Source organism: Hyperolius riggenbachi, chromosome 6 (assembly GCF_040937935.1).
Source record: "Hyperolius riggenbachi isolate aHypRig1 chromosome 6, aHypRig1.pri, whole genome shotgun sequence".
Classification (NCBI taxonomy): domain Eukaryota; kingdom Metazoa; phylum Chordata; class Amphibia; order Anura; family Hyperoliidae; genus Hyperolius; species Hyperolius riggenbachi.
This window is the reverse complement of record NC_090651.1, coordinates 352047246-352060890: the sequence shown is the minus strand read 5'-3', so window position 1 is coordinate 352060890 and position 13645 is coordinate 352047246. Positions and strand designations below refer to the sequence as shown.

General features: G+C 45.9%; 1 protein-coding gene across 1 annotated transcript in view; it reads left to right on the top strand.

Annotated features, from left to right (window-relative positions):
* Window positions 1–13645, top strand: part of HP1BP3 (heterochromatin protein 1 binding protein 3) — a 54697-nt gene that overhangs the window by 19632 nt on the left and 21420 nt on the right. Inside the window, exons 2-3 of the mRNA XM_068241665.1 lie at window positions 5897–5998; window positions 9661–9817. Of these exons, the coding sequence (XP_068097766.1) occupies window positions 5914–5998; window positions 9661–9817 (242 nt within the window). The 5' untranslated portion in view covers window positions 5897–5913. The remainder of the gene's footprint in view (window positions 1–5896; window positions 5999–9660; window positions 9818–13645) is intronic.

The following is a 13645-nucleotide window of genomic DNA, read 5'->3' as shown; positions in this document are numbered from 1 at the left end:
TGTATTTATATAGCAGATACATCTTCTGCAGCACTTTACAGAGTACATAGTCATGTCACTGGCTGTCCTCAGAGGAGCTCACAGTGTAATCCTACCATAGTCATAGTCTAATGTCCTACCATATTATTATGTATTTATACAGCACTGACATCTTCTGCAGCACTGTACAGAGTACATAGTCATGTCACTGACAGAAGAGCTCACAATCTAATCCTACCATAGTCATAGTCTAATGTCCGACCTTATTATGTATTTATGTAGTAGTAGTAGCAATATGGTATTGTACTGTTTTAGCCATCAGTAAAAGCAAGACGTTTTGAATGAATAAATGGTATCATTCTGATTTAAAACTTCTTGCATTTATATAGCGCTAACATCTCCTGCAGCACTTTACAGAGTACATGACTGTTCTCAGAGGAGCTCACAATCTAATACTACCACAGACATAGTTTGTCTACTTTATTATTTATTTATATAGTGCTGACATCTTTTGCAGCACTTTACATACAAACCTTCAAAAGTGTGCACAATTTTAAGTGGAGTTTTATTTAAAGTAAACAATTTTTTAGGGCCGTTTCTTTTCTAATCTGTCAGTTGTTCAAGTTTGAGGGTGATTAATACCTTTGAAGGAGAACTTAAAGCACACCTAAAGGGAGAGAGATATGGAGGCTGCCATATTTTTTTATTTTTAAATGATACCGGTTGCCTGGCAGTCCTGATCTTTTTGGCTGCAGTAGTGCCTGAATCACACACCTGAAACAAGCATGCAGCTAATCCAGTCTGACTTGGGTCAGAAAATATGATTTGCTGCATGCTTGTTCAGGGTCTGTGGCTATAAAGTTGGCCATACACTAGGCCGATTACCCGCCGATTGACAGCAGATTCGATCACTGTCAAATCGTTCACGCTAAACGCTATATTTCGATCAATTTCGTCCCGAAATAGATCGGTCCCGTCGATCGCTCCATGCGGGAAATTACCGTTGATCGCCCGCGGGTAGGGAGCGCATCGCTAGTAGCGTACGATCGACGCAGGTATACATTACCTGCAGCTGGCTCCCGGCATCTTCTCCGCATCACCTTCCACATCATGGCATCCGTGTATAACTTCCTGTGTCACTGCAGTGACCGCAGAAGTACAGATAGAGGGCGCTCTCTTTGAACTTCCGCTGTCACTGGAGTGACAGAAAGTTATACGCGGATGCCGTGATGTGGAGAAGATGCCCGGGACCAGGCTTCAGGTAATGTATGCGGGGGGGGGGGGGGGGGGGGTGAGAACAGGCGACAGCGGCAGCTCAGCAGATGGTGAATCGGTTTCAGGCTGAAATCTATTCACAATCTGTTTGCAGTAAAGGCAGCCATACGATCCCTATCTGATCAGATTCGATCAGAGAGGGATCTATCTGTAGGTCGAATCTGATGGCAAATCGACCAGTGTATGGCTACCTTTAGTATTATGCCTTGTACACACCATGCAATTTCCTGTCAGACAGATGGGTAGAATTGATTATTTCCGACAGTCTGATTTCCAATCATTTTTCTGTTTGATTTTGTATAGAAGTAATCGGAAATCAAGATCGGACCCGTTGGAAATAATTGACTTGACCAGTCTGTGTGATAGGAAATTGCATGGTGTGGTTAAAGCATTATGCTAGGTACACACCATACACATTTTCTGTTAGATTTTCTGTTAAAGAGACCATGAAGCGAGTCTAAATTCATGTTTTTAACTTCTATTTATGTTAAGCAATATAGCAAGTGCTAAAAGGCAAAACAAGGGGGTTTATACCCCCCAAATCCCCTGTGCAAAATCCACTACTTTCTTGGTTGTGGATTTTGCTGCCCATGGAGGCAGAGCTTTGAACTGCAGCTCTGCCTCCACGCGCTTCAATCTGCCCGCGGATCTCTGCTTCTCCCCGCCCCTCTCAGTGAAGGAAGATTGAGAGGGGCGGGGAGAGGTGGTGATCAGCAGGGATTGACGCAGGAAGAGGCAGAGCTACAGCCCTAAGCTCTGCCTCTATCAGGAAGCGCTCCCTGGACTTAGCAGAGGGGAATTGGGGAGTATAAACCCCTCATTTTGCTGTGGGGATGCGGTGGTTTAGCACTAGATACAGTGCTTTACAGAAATAGAAGTTAAAAACGTGGATTTAGACTCGCTTCAGATTCTCTTTAAGCCCCATCAACAACATACAATTTTTGGTGCGATTCAATTCAATCCGACATGTCCGATCGGGATTCAATTCGAATCTCGATCGGACATGTCGGATTTAATGGAATCGTAATCGAATCGCACAAAGAATCATATTGTGTAGATGGGGCTTAACAGAAAATGAAACAGAAAATTGTGTGGTGTGTATAGGCATTAGAGGCAGAGGATCAACAGGACAGCCAGGCATTGTTTAACCACTTAAGGACCAGGCCATTTTTACCTGATCTGTGCTGCGTGGGCTCTTCAGCCCACAGCACAAATCAGGATAGAGCCAGGGCGACCAGATTCCCCCCCCTCCCCTTTTTCCCCACTAGGGGAATCTCCTGCTGGGGGGGTTCTGATCGCCGCCGGCTATTTTCGCCTTGCGGGGGGGCTCCTCAAAGCCCCCCTCCGCAGCGATTTTCGGCCTCCCTGTCCTTCCCTCCCTCCCCTCTTTCCCCTGGGCGGCGCAGGACGGAGATCCGTCCTGCACCGCCTCTAATAGGCTTCAGCCTATCAGACTGCGGCGATCCCCGGCCTATCAGAGGCCGGGGATCGCTGGACTTCTTTACGCGCCGTATGATGTAAACAGCTGGGATTTCTTCCCTGCATGTTTACATTTAGCCTGCGAGCCGCGATCAGAGGCTCGCAGGCTGTTCATGGAGACACCCTCCGTGAACTGACATGGGGCCGCTCGTTTCCATGTAAAACCACTTAACACCTAGGTCCGCCGATCGGCTGACCGTGGTCGTTAAGTGGTTAAAAGGGATTACATTTCAGCCTTCATACTCTCTCACTTCAGATTCCCTTTAAACAACAAAATTTAAGAATTATTGTTTCTGTCCAGTGACAAATCTGAGTTCCCCTTTAACCACTTGACCACTGAGAGTTTTTACCCCCTTAGGACCAGAGCAATTTTCACCTGTCAGTGCTCCTCCCTTTTATTCGCCAATAACTTTATTACTACTTCTTATTATTATTATTGTATTATTATTTATTGTATTTATAAAGCGCCATCATATTACGCAGCGCTGCACAATAGATAAATGGGTTAACATACAAGGTAGAACATATGGAAACTCACAACAAAATAACTTTCGCCAATAACTTAATCACAATGACATGATCTATATCTTGTTTTTTTTTCCGCCACCAATTAGACTTTCTTTGGGAGGTACAGTATGCTCAGAATTATTTTATTCTAAACACGTTTTAACTGTAATAATAAGAAAAAAATGGAAAAAAAATAATTATTTTGCAGTTTTCGGCCATTATAGTGTTACAATAAAACGTTCTACTGTGGGTAAAACCCACACATTTTATTTGCCCGTTTGTCCCGGTTATTGCAACGTTTAAAATATTTCCCTAATACAATATATGGCGGCAATATTTTATTTGGAAATAAAGGTGCATTTTTTTCCGTTTTGCGTCCATCACTATTTATAAGCCCCCAAATTAAAAAATAACAGTTATATACCAAAATCAAAACCACATTATCAGCGCAACCAAACAATCATGAATTTGTGGAACAATATATGTGTGTCGCAGCCAAAGTCCAACACTTCAGTACAGCGTTTGAGTCAGTATAGAATAAAACACTTCAGCGCAGGCTCACTTATGTCCACCACCGAGAACACCATAAAAACATATGCGCTTACCAGATCCTTACAGACCTTAACTACAGGGTCTGTAATAAAGCTTTATGAGGTCAGCAGCAGGTGTCTTCACAGCCGGCCTCCTCTCCAGTTTGGACAGAATAACTCAAATCCTCATATGCAGTGTTTCACCAAAATTAGAGGCATGCAAAAAAACAATGCACATCTAAGCGTATCTGTAGCAATTTTAATGTAGCGCAGTAAAAAACAGCATAAAAAGTTTTAAAAGGGGTCACTCACATCAGGGTCCTTGTTACAGGGACCCACAGAGAAGACTAGCTTCTAGCTCCTGAGGAAACTTTAATAGTGAAACCGGTCGAGTGAGGCGGACGTGTGGCTGGACGGCGTCCTATGATTTATGTGCTGTCTTCTCTGTGGGTCCCTGTAACAAGGACCCTGATGTGAGTGACCCCTTTTAAAACTTTTTATGCTGTTTTTTACTGCGCTACATTAAAATTGCTACAGATACGCTTAGATGTGCATTGTTTTTTTGCATGCCTCTAATTTTGGTGAAACACTGCATATGAGGATTTGAGTTATTCTGTCCAAACTGGAGAGGAGGCCGGCTGTGAAGACACCTGCTGCTGACCTCATAAAGCTTTATTACAGACCCTGTAGTTAAGGTCTGTAAGGATCTGGTAAGCGCATCTGTTTTTATGGTGTTCTCGGTGGTGGACATAAGTGAGCCTGCGCTAACAGTTATATACCCCCTTGACATCAATATTAAAAAAAAAAGTTCAGTCCCTAAGGCAACTATTAGTATGTGTGTATATGTACATTTGTTCTCTGGTTGAACTCGATGGACGTATGTCTTTTTTCAACCAAAATAACTATGTAACTATATATAAAATGTTTGGGTACTATGGGGGAGTGTGGGAGGGAAATAGTTAATGTTAGATGTAAGTATAGGTATTTTTATTAAATAAAATATGTTGTAACGTAGTTTTACTATTTGACCACAAGATGTCCTCAGTCATTATTTCCGATTCGCGAACGTAAGGATGTGAATCGGAAATAATGCATGGCAGTGTAACAGCCGGAAGATACAATGGGCCTGATTCACAAAGCGGTGATAACTCCGTTATCACGCCTAAAAGACTTAAGGCATTATAACCTTTGCACTAGCAGAGTTATCACAGCTTTGTGCTGCTGATCGCGCGAAACTCCCGCACGCGCAGGCGCGCGCGCAAAGTCCCATAGGGCTTAATGGGTGCCGCGCGCGCAAAACTTTGCGCGAGTTACTAGAGATCACGCCTAAACTAAGTTTAGGCGTGATAAAGGGCTTTTCACAGGCGTGCAAAGTGTTTGCACCGCTTTGTGAGTCAGGCCCATTGACACAGGTATCTAATAGATGCCAGCGTTCATTGACTCGAGGACTGCGTTCCCATTCATTCATATCCCCGGTAACCAGCGGTAACGGCAGTGCGCGCCACTGTGCACGTAGGAGCGGGTGGCGTCCGCCCGCTCCCATTGACTAACTTTTGCGGCCCTTGAACTTCAGATGAAGTTTCCCAGGGGGTGATTATACTGCACCTGGTGCAGTAAGAAGTTAAGGTGTTCTTACAAAGTTGTCTGTGATGATGTTACACAAAGTGGAACATAGAGAAATACAACACTGATAGCCTATTTCACTGACAGTGTTACAACACTGCTGGGCAAAGCTCTCTCTCCTATTGTTTCCTCAGATTGCTGTACATCTCTGTACTATAGGCCTGTTGCTTGTCATGTATATATTGGCTGTGTTCTCCCCAGAAATTATTTCCAGCCGGGTGGCATGAAAAAGTAGCTGGGTGGGGTGAGATGAGAGAATGCAGGGCTGGTGCTTCTCTGCACAACTCTGCTTACAGAATAGGAAGAGGTGAGCCGATGACAGCCAGGTGCTCACCAAAACTAGCCGGGTGGAGCACCTGGCTAGAAGAGCCTGGGGAGAACACTATGTGTAGAATGCTTTAGCTGTACGTTGCCACAGAAGATGGTGGTAGTAATAAAATAGGGGAGGATAGAATAGCTTTAGCAGTCACAGCTCCATCTCACATTCTGTTTTTCTCTTGAAGGTTACATTTCTTTCACCATGCCGATCCGTCGTGCCGTCAACTCCTCCACCCAGGAAACTGCCCCCAAGAAACGCCCCACTGAACCCGAGGACAAGAAAGCAGGTGAGTCCTGGGGGACTGGCAGGGACACATGGCCTGAGGCTGCAGGGATAGGCTGGCAGAAGTCAGCTGGTGGCACAAATACTACTGAGAAAAACTGTCATGACTTTTAGGGTAATTGAGAAGTGTGTGTCATTTCGTCATGCTGCTCCCAACCTATGGAACAACTTACCACACTCAGTCAGGATGGCTCCATTCCTGGAGGTATTTAGATCCATACTGAAAGGCTAGCGGTTTAGCCTGGCATTTGCAGACATGAAACATTTTCTCTGTGACATTACCCACCCCAATGACTGGTCTGGAACATGCAATGCCATTTAAATATTAAAGTGGTATGAAACTTGCCATTTTCTCTTTGTTCTAAAAGATTATTTACAGCATAAAGTCTACCACTTAAAAAAAAGTAACAGAACGGCATTCAAACAGTTAAACACAGCGCTTTGTTCTTCAGTGGGCAGCTTCTGGCCACATCTGAAGAGGTGATAACATTACCTATTGTTTACATTCCTTTGTCAGATACATTTAGTGAACATTAGAAAAATGCATAAACTGAGCTGAAAAGTGATCACTAGATAGAGTTTAATATTTACATACAACAGCTGTGCTATAAAATGCAATGGCAGTTTTCAGAGTCCGTAAACTGCATGTTGGGAATTGGTAAATAGACAATAATATTTGTGCACAGAAGCAAATATGGTAACAGTATGGGTAATAACATTTTTTATTGAATGTTATGTCAGAGTTTTATCCCACTTTAAATTGAACCCGAGGTGAGAGTGATATGGAGGCTGCCCTATTTGTTTCCTTTTAAACAATACCAGTTGCCTGGCAGCCCTGCTGGTCTATTTGGCTGCAGTAGTGTCTGAATAATACCAGAAACAAGCATACAGCTAATCTTGTCAGATCTGACACTGTCAGAGACATTTGATCTGCTGCATGCTTGTTCAGCGTCTATGGCTAAAAGTATTTAAAGAGAACCCGAGGCGGGGTTCTCACAACGAAATCCCCATACAGAGGCTGGGTCTGCCTATAGAGCCCAGTCTCTGTTGCTATTTAGATCGCCCCTAAATCCCCCCCTGTGCTCAGGGAGACTCCATAAATCACAGCCGCGCTGCGCGGGCTGTGTTTACCTTTGTAACGTCAGTCTCCGCTCTCCCCCGCCTCCTCCATCGCTCCGGTCCCCGCCCATGTCCCTTCCCTCCAATCAGTGGGGAGGGAAGGGACGGGGGCGGGGACCGGAGCGATGCAGGAGGCGGGGGAGAGCGGAGACTGACGTTACAAAGGAAAACACAGCCCGCTCTGACAAGCTGCGTGTCAGCAGCGCGGCTGTTATTTATGGGGGGATTGCAGAGTGCAGGGGGGGCTTAGGGGCAATCTAAATAGCAGCAGAGGCTGGGCTCTATAGACAGACCCAGCCTCTGTATGGGGATTTCATTCCTAGAACCCTGCCTCGGGTTCTCTTTAAGGCAGAGAATCGGCAGGACAGCCATGCAATTGTTATTATTTACAGGGAACCTAAACTGAGAATGATATGGCTTCTTCCTTTTAGAATAATACCAGTTGCCAGAATCTCCTGCTGATCCTGTGTCTCTAATACTTTTAGCCACAGCCCCTGAACAAGCATGCAGATCAGGTGCTCGGACTGAATTAGCTGCATGCTTGTCTCAGGCGTGTGATTCAGCCACTATTTCATCCAAAGAGATCAGTAGGACTGACAAGCAACTGGTATTGTTTAAAAGGAAACATCCATATCCCTCTCAGTTAAGGTTCCCTTTAAAAGGAAATAAATATGGTAGCCTCCATATAACTCTCATCTTGGGTTCACTTTAAAGAGGAACTGTAACGACAAAACGGCCCCTGGGGGGTACTCACCTCGGGTGGGGGAAGCCTCAGGATCCTAATGAGGCTTCCCACGCCGTCCTGCGTCCCTCGGGGGTCTCGCTGTAGCCCTCCGTGCAGCGGTGACGCAATATTTACCTTCCTGGCTCCTGCGCAGGCGCTCTGATGCCTCTCGGCGCCGAAGTAGGCGGAAATACCCGATCGCCGTCGGGTCTGCTCTACTGCGCAGGCGCAAGTTTCCGGCGCCTGCGCAGTAGAGCGGACCCGACGGAGATCGGGTATTTCCGTCTATTTCCGTGCCGAAAGTCGCCACAGCGCCCCCGCTGGAGCCAGCAAAGGTAAATATTGAACTGACAGTCGGCACAGTCGCCGGCTGTTCAGAGGGCTGCGGCGAGACCCCCGTGGGACAGAGGACGGCGTGGGAAGCCTCATTAGGATCCGGAGGCTTCCCCCACCCGAGGTGAGTACCCCCCAGGGGAGGTTTTTGTTGTTACAGAGTCTCTTTAAAGGACTTACGAGGCGAAACACAGAAAAAAAGTTAATTACCTCACTGTAATAGCAGACCTCAGGGCAGACGATCTGCGGCTCCCTTGCACTTTCCAGCTGCTCTGTTCTGTAAATCCAGTTATCATTAGAGGCCCCGACCCAGCCCAGGGTCGCCTTATCTCAGGGCGATTAGAATCGCCGCCTTAAAAAATCCTCTGCCTGCGCAATTTGCATAGCCGCTACTGTGGCTGCGCAGGATTACAGCTCTGCCCGCGGCACATCGCCGCTCTGTATACTCTGTAATACGTCATGAGGGCGTCACCACATGACTGACTGCACGTCAAGGCAGCCGCTCCCCCTTAGCAGAGAATACCAGCGCTGAGTTCAGCGCTGGTATTCTCTGCTAAGGGGGCGCGGCTGGCTTGACGTGCAGTCAGTCATGTGGGCGGTCATGTGGTGACGCCCACATGACGTATTACAGAGTATACAGAGCGGCGATGTGCCGCGGGCAGAGCTGTAATCCTGCGCAGCCGCAGTAGCGGCTATGCAAATTGCGCAGGCAGAGGATTTTTTAAGGCGGCGATTCTAATCGCCCTGAGATAAGGCGACCCTGGGCTGGGTCGGGGCCTCTAATGATAACTGGATTTACAGAACAGAGCAGCTGGAAAGTGCAAGGGAGCCGCAGATCGTCTGCCCTGAGGTCTGCTATTACAGTGAGGTAATTTTTTTCTGTGTTTCGCCTCGTAAGTCCTTTAAGGAAGAAAGGTGCGTTTCAAATGTTGTCTCCACAGCAGCAGTACTTCAGATACAGTTACAGTACAATGTAAATAGACGTGTAACAAAGAAAAAACAGGTACAGATATTTAAAATCATAATTCACCATTATGGCACAATTTTTGCCTTTATTCAGCTGTAAACGCCACCGATCACTGAAACTAGCTGCCTGATCGCAGGCCACAGTCAGGGTTGTTCTATACTACATGCGATTTCGCTGCGTTTCCCAATCACATGCAAAATGCTGGGCCATTAGCAAAGTAATGACAATCACAGGCAGCGGTTTATACTAGTGAGATGCAAGTTTGCCTGATCGCAAAAGTCCTGCATGCTGCATTCTCTCCTTGTGCTCCTAGCACAAATCGCAGCAAAATCAAAGTGTAAAATCACATTGCAACCTGCAGCTAATTGCGTGGCAACAACACAGTGACATAAAACCTGCATCACGCAGCATAGGAGTGGTTTGCAGGGTTTCTCAGAGGCTCGGCCAGTGTGATGATGTACCGCATCAGATAGTATTGTCTTCTCGTATGTATGGCGTTCCATACAACTGTGTTCTGTTACAGAGCCTGACGCCAGCTCAGAAGAGTCTGCTTCCACCGGTGAGGAGCAAGAGACGGAAACCCCTCCAGCCACTTCCAGCGAGACCGAGCAAGCCAAGGAGGCCGAAACAGACGAGGAGAAGAAGACAGATGGCCAAGGAGACGAGGATGCCAAAAAGGAGTGAGTAGACACAAACTTCACCACTGAATGGGCGCCCATACGCAGGCAGCTTGTGCACACTTACATATGTAGCCCATGGTAAGCTGCATCGGTGTGTGTTGTGCACAAGCCCAGAGCTCCTGCTACGTGGGGCAGTTCTTTTGTGAATTTCTGCTGAGCCACCACTGAGGGGCAAATCACCAGAATGCTGCTACATTAGAGTCAGTATGAAATCCTGCTAAACTTAAACGTACCCCTTGACCACTTAAGTACCAGCGGTCTCTGCCCCCTTAAAGAGAAACTCCGACCAAGAATTCAACTTTATCCCAATCAGTAGCTGATACCCCCTTTTACATGAGAAACCTATTCCTTTTCACAAACAGACCATCAGGGGGCGCTGTATGGCTGATATTGTGGTGAAACCCCTCCCACAAAGAAATTCTGAGTACATACACTTGGCAGTCTGTGAACCTCGTTGCATTGTGGGAAATAGCAGTTTACAGCTGTTTCCAACTGTCAAAACAGCAAGCAGCAGCTATATCACTTGCTAGCAGTAAAAATGTCACTATGTGATAAATTTCAGAATATAAATCAGGGATTTAAAATATTTTACAATGGGCAAACACTGACTAAATCATTTATACATAATTTTTGTAAAAATGAAGCACTTTTTTAATTACATTATTTTCACTGGAGTTCCACTTTAAGGACCAGAGACCGCTGGTACCAGAAACAACGGACTAGCGATGAATACCGACAAATCGCCGTCACCGCCGCACGTCAGGAACCTGGGCCACCCACTTTGCCATCTTTATGACGGCAGAGTTCCTGTGAGTGGACCTGAACTCTTGTTCAGGACAGAGGAAAAACAAAGAAATGCACCCTGTATGTATTTAGAGAGTTTAGCCTGTCTAATTCCCCCTCATCTGTGTCTAATCCCAAGTTGTAATTTGACCCCTCAACTGTGCCAGCTGACTGCCATGGCAAAGAGGCTAATTTGAAAGCACAGGATGTTAACAATATCTCTGCTTTCATGAAAGCAGGAAGTAGACACACTGCAGATTTATTGCAGGATTTGTATCAGCTGTAACAAAAAAGTTTTTCTTTAAAGTGAACCTTAAGCCGACCAAAAAAAATGAGTTGTACTCACCTGGGGCTTCCCTCAGCCCCCTGCAGCTGATCGGTGCCCTCGCCGTGTCCCTCCGATCCCCCTGTCCCCGCCGGCGGCTACTTCCAGTTTCGCTGTCACTGGCCGTCAGGCTGGGAACGCGAAGAATCACGTTCCCAGCCACAATGGCCTCAATTCACTAAGCTTTATCAAACACTTTATCAAACGTTTGATAATTTACCTCATGGGTAAAATCTAATTTTGAATTCAATAAGGTGTTATATATTTATCGAATGCTTTATTGATAAAACGTTCAATATATCTATAACACCTTTGTGAATTCAAAATGAGATTTTACCCATGAGGTAAATTATCAAACGTTAGATAAAGTGTATGATAAAGCTTAGTGAATTGAGGCCAATATCTCCCCCTATGCTGCTATTGCGGCCTTCCTTGCCGCAATAGCAGTATAGGGGGCGATATTGTGACTGGGAACGCAAAGTTATTATGCTGTCGCTTATCTTTTAGAGCAGAGAGGAAGTTCTGAGTTCAGGTCCGCTTTAACTACCTCAAGACTACGTCATGCCAATTGGCATCAAGTCCTGGGGCTTGGCTACTGCAGGAGGCTGCGCGCGCATCTCCTGCTTGGGAGGCGGAGCTCCACCCTGCCCCACCTTCAGTCTCCAAGCGGCAATCGGGAGACTGTTAGACAGCGTCTTTTTACTAAGTACAGCGCTGCGATCTGGGACACAAGAGAGCGATCGGCTCTCACAGGCTGAAGCCTATGACAGCCGATCGCCATGATTGTCTGACTACGGGGAGGGAGGGGAAAAAAATACAAAATTAATTATATTTATTTAAAAATAAGATAATATTCATAAAAAAATACACAAGGGGGGAGGGGGGGGTTCGGAGCAGACCCCACTAACAAAGAGCTCTGTTGGTGGGGAGAAAAGGGGGGGGGGGGATCGCTAGTGCGCTGTGTTGTGCGGCACTGCAGCTTGGCCTTAAAGCTGCAGTGGCCTATTTTGAAAGAAATAGCCTGGTCTTTAGGGGGGTTTAGCACTGTAGTCCTGAAATGGTTAAAGGATACCCGAGAGGTAAACAATGTGTGCCATATTTATTTCCTTGTATTCAATGTCAGTTGCCTGGCAGCCCTGTTGATCTTCTGGCATAAGTAGTGTCTGAGTCAAAACCCTGGAACAAGCATGTGGCTAATCCAGTAAAACCTGAGTCAGAGTAGCTGATCTGCTGCATGCTTGTTCAGGGTCTGTGGCTATAAAACTATTAGAGACACAGGGTCAGGAGGATTGCCAGGCAACTGGTATTGTTTAAAAAGAAATAAATATGGCACCTTTCATTTACCTCTCACCTCGGGTGTCCTTTAACCCATTCGCGTTCCGTCGTTTTCACTTGAGAAATGTTCACCTCCCATTCATTAGCCTATAACTTTATCACTACTTATCACAATGAACTGATCTATATCTTGTTTTTCCCGCCACCAATTAGGCTTTCTTTGGGTGGTACATTTTGCTAAGAGCCACTTTCCTGTAAATGCATTTTAACAGGAAGAATAAGAAAAAAACGGAAAAAATCATTATTTCTCAGTTTTCAGCCATTATAGTTTTAAAATAATACATGCCTCCATAATTAAAACTCACGTATTGTATTTGTCCATATGTCCCGGTTATTACACCGTTAAAATTATGTCCCTATCATAATGTATGGCGACAATATTTTATTTGGAAATAAAGGTGCATTTTTTCCGTTATGCATCTATCACTATTTACAAGTTTAGAATAAAAAAAATATAGAAATATTTCATCTTTACATTGATTTTTTTTTTTTTTTATTGTAATGTTTTTTTTTGTTGTTGTTTTTTTATATTAAACATTTTATTTGGATAGTTTTGGGAGGGTGGGATGTAAACAGTAGGTTTATAATGTAAATGTGTGTTGATTTTTATTTTTTTTTACTTTTAGTTGTAGTATTACTTCTTGGCCATAAGATGGCGGCCATGAGTTTGTTTACATGACGTAATTCTAAGCGTAACTCACGCTTAGAGAGACGCATGCGGGAGGTAACAGCCAGAAAAGGCGCAGCTTCCGAGAGAAGCTGTCGCTTTTTCAGTGGGGGAGAGGAATCAGTGATCGGGCACCATAGCCCGATTCACTGATTGCCTGGCTAACGAACCGCAGGCCGGGAGCGCGCATGGTTCCAGGACGTAGTTTCTACGTCCAGGAACCAAAATAGGTTAAAGGAGTTATCGGGCAAAGTTTGTAAAATGAGCTTTACTCACCTGGTGCTCTCTCCAGCCCCTTGCAGCTGACTGTCCCACGCCGACCGATCCGCTCCCCGCTGCTCTCCTGGGCTCCGTGATCGGTATTCAGGCTGAAGCGTCGCTGTCAATTGTGGGCCGCGGCGAACTGCGCAGGCGCAGTAGTTCTACACCTGCGCAGTTTGCTGTGGCCCAGGTGGCAATGATTGACAGCGGCGCTTAGCGCAGCCGCAGTACGGCTGACCCCCGCAGTCGGCCTGAATACCGATCACGGAGGCCGGGACAGCAACGGGGAGCAGAACGGTCGGCGTGGGACAGTCGGCTGCAAGGGGCTGGAGAGAGCCCCAGGTGAGTATAGCTCATTTTACAAACTTTGCCTGATAACTCCTTTAAGGGCTTGAGCCCACTGACGCAGTTGTGTCCGCTTTTCAGCATCTCTAACTTTGGTGTGTTACTGAAAAGC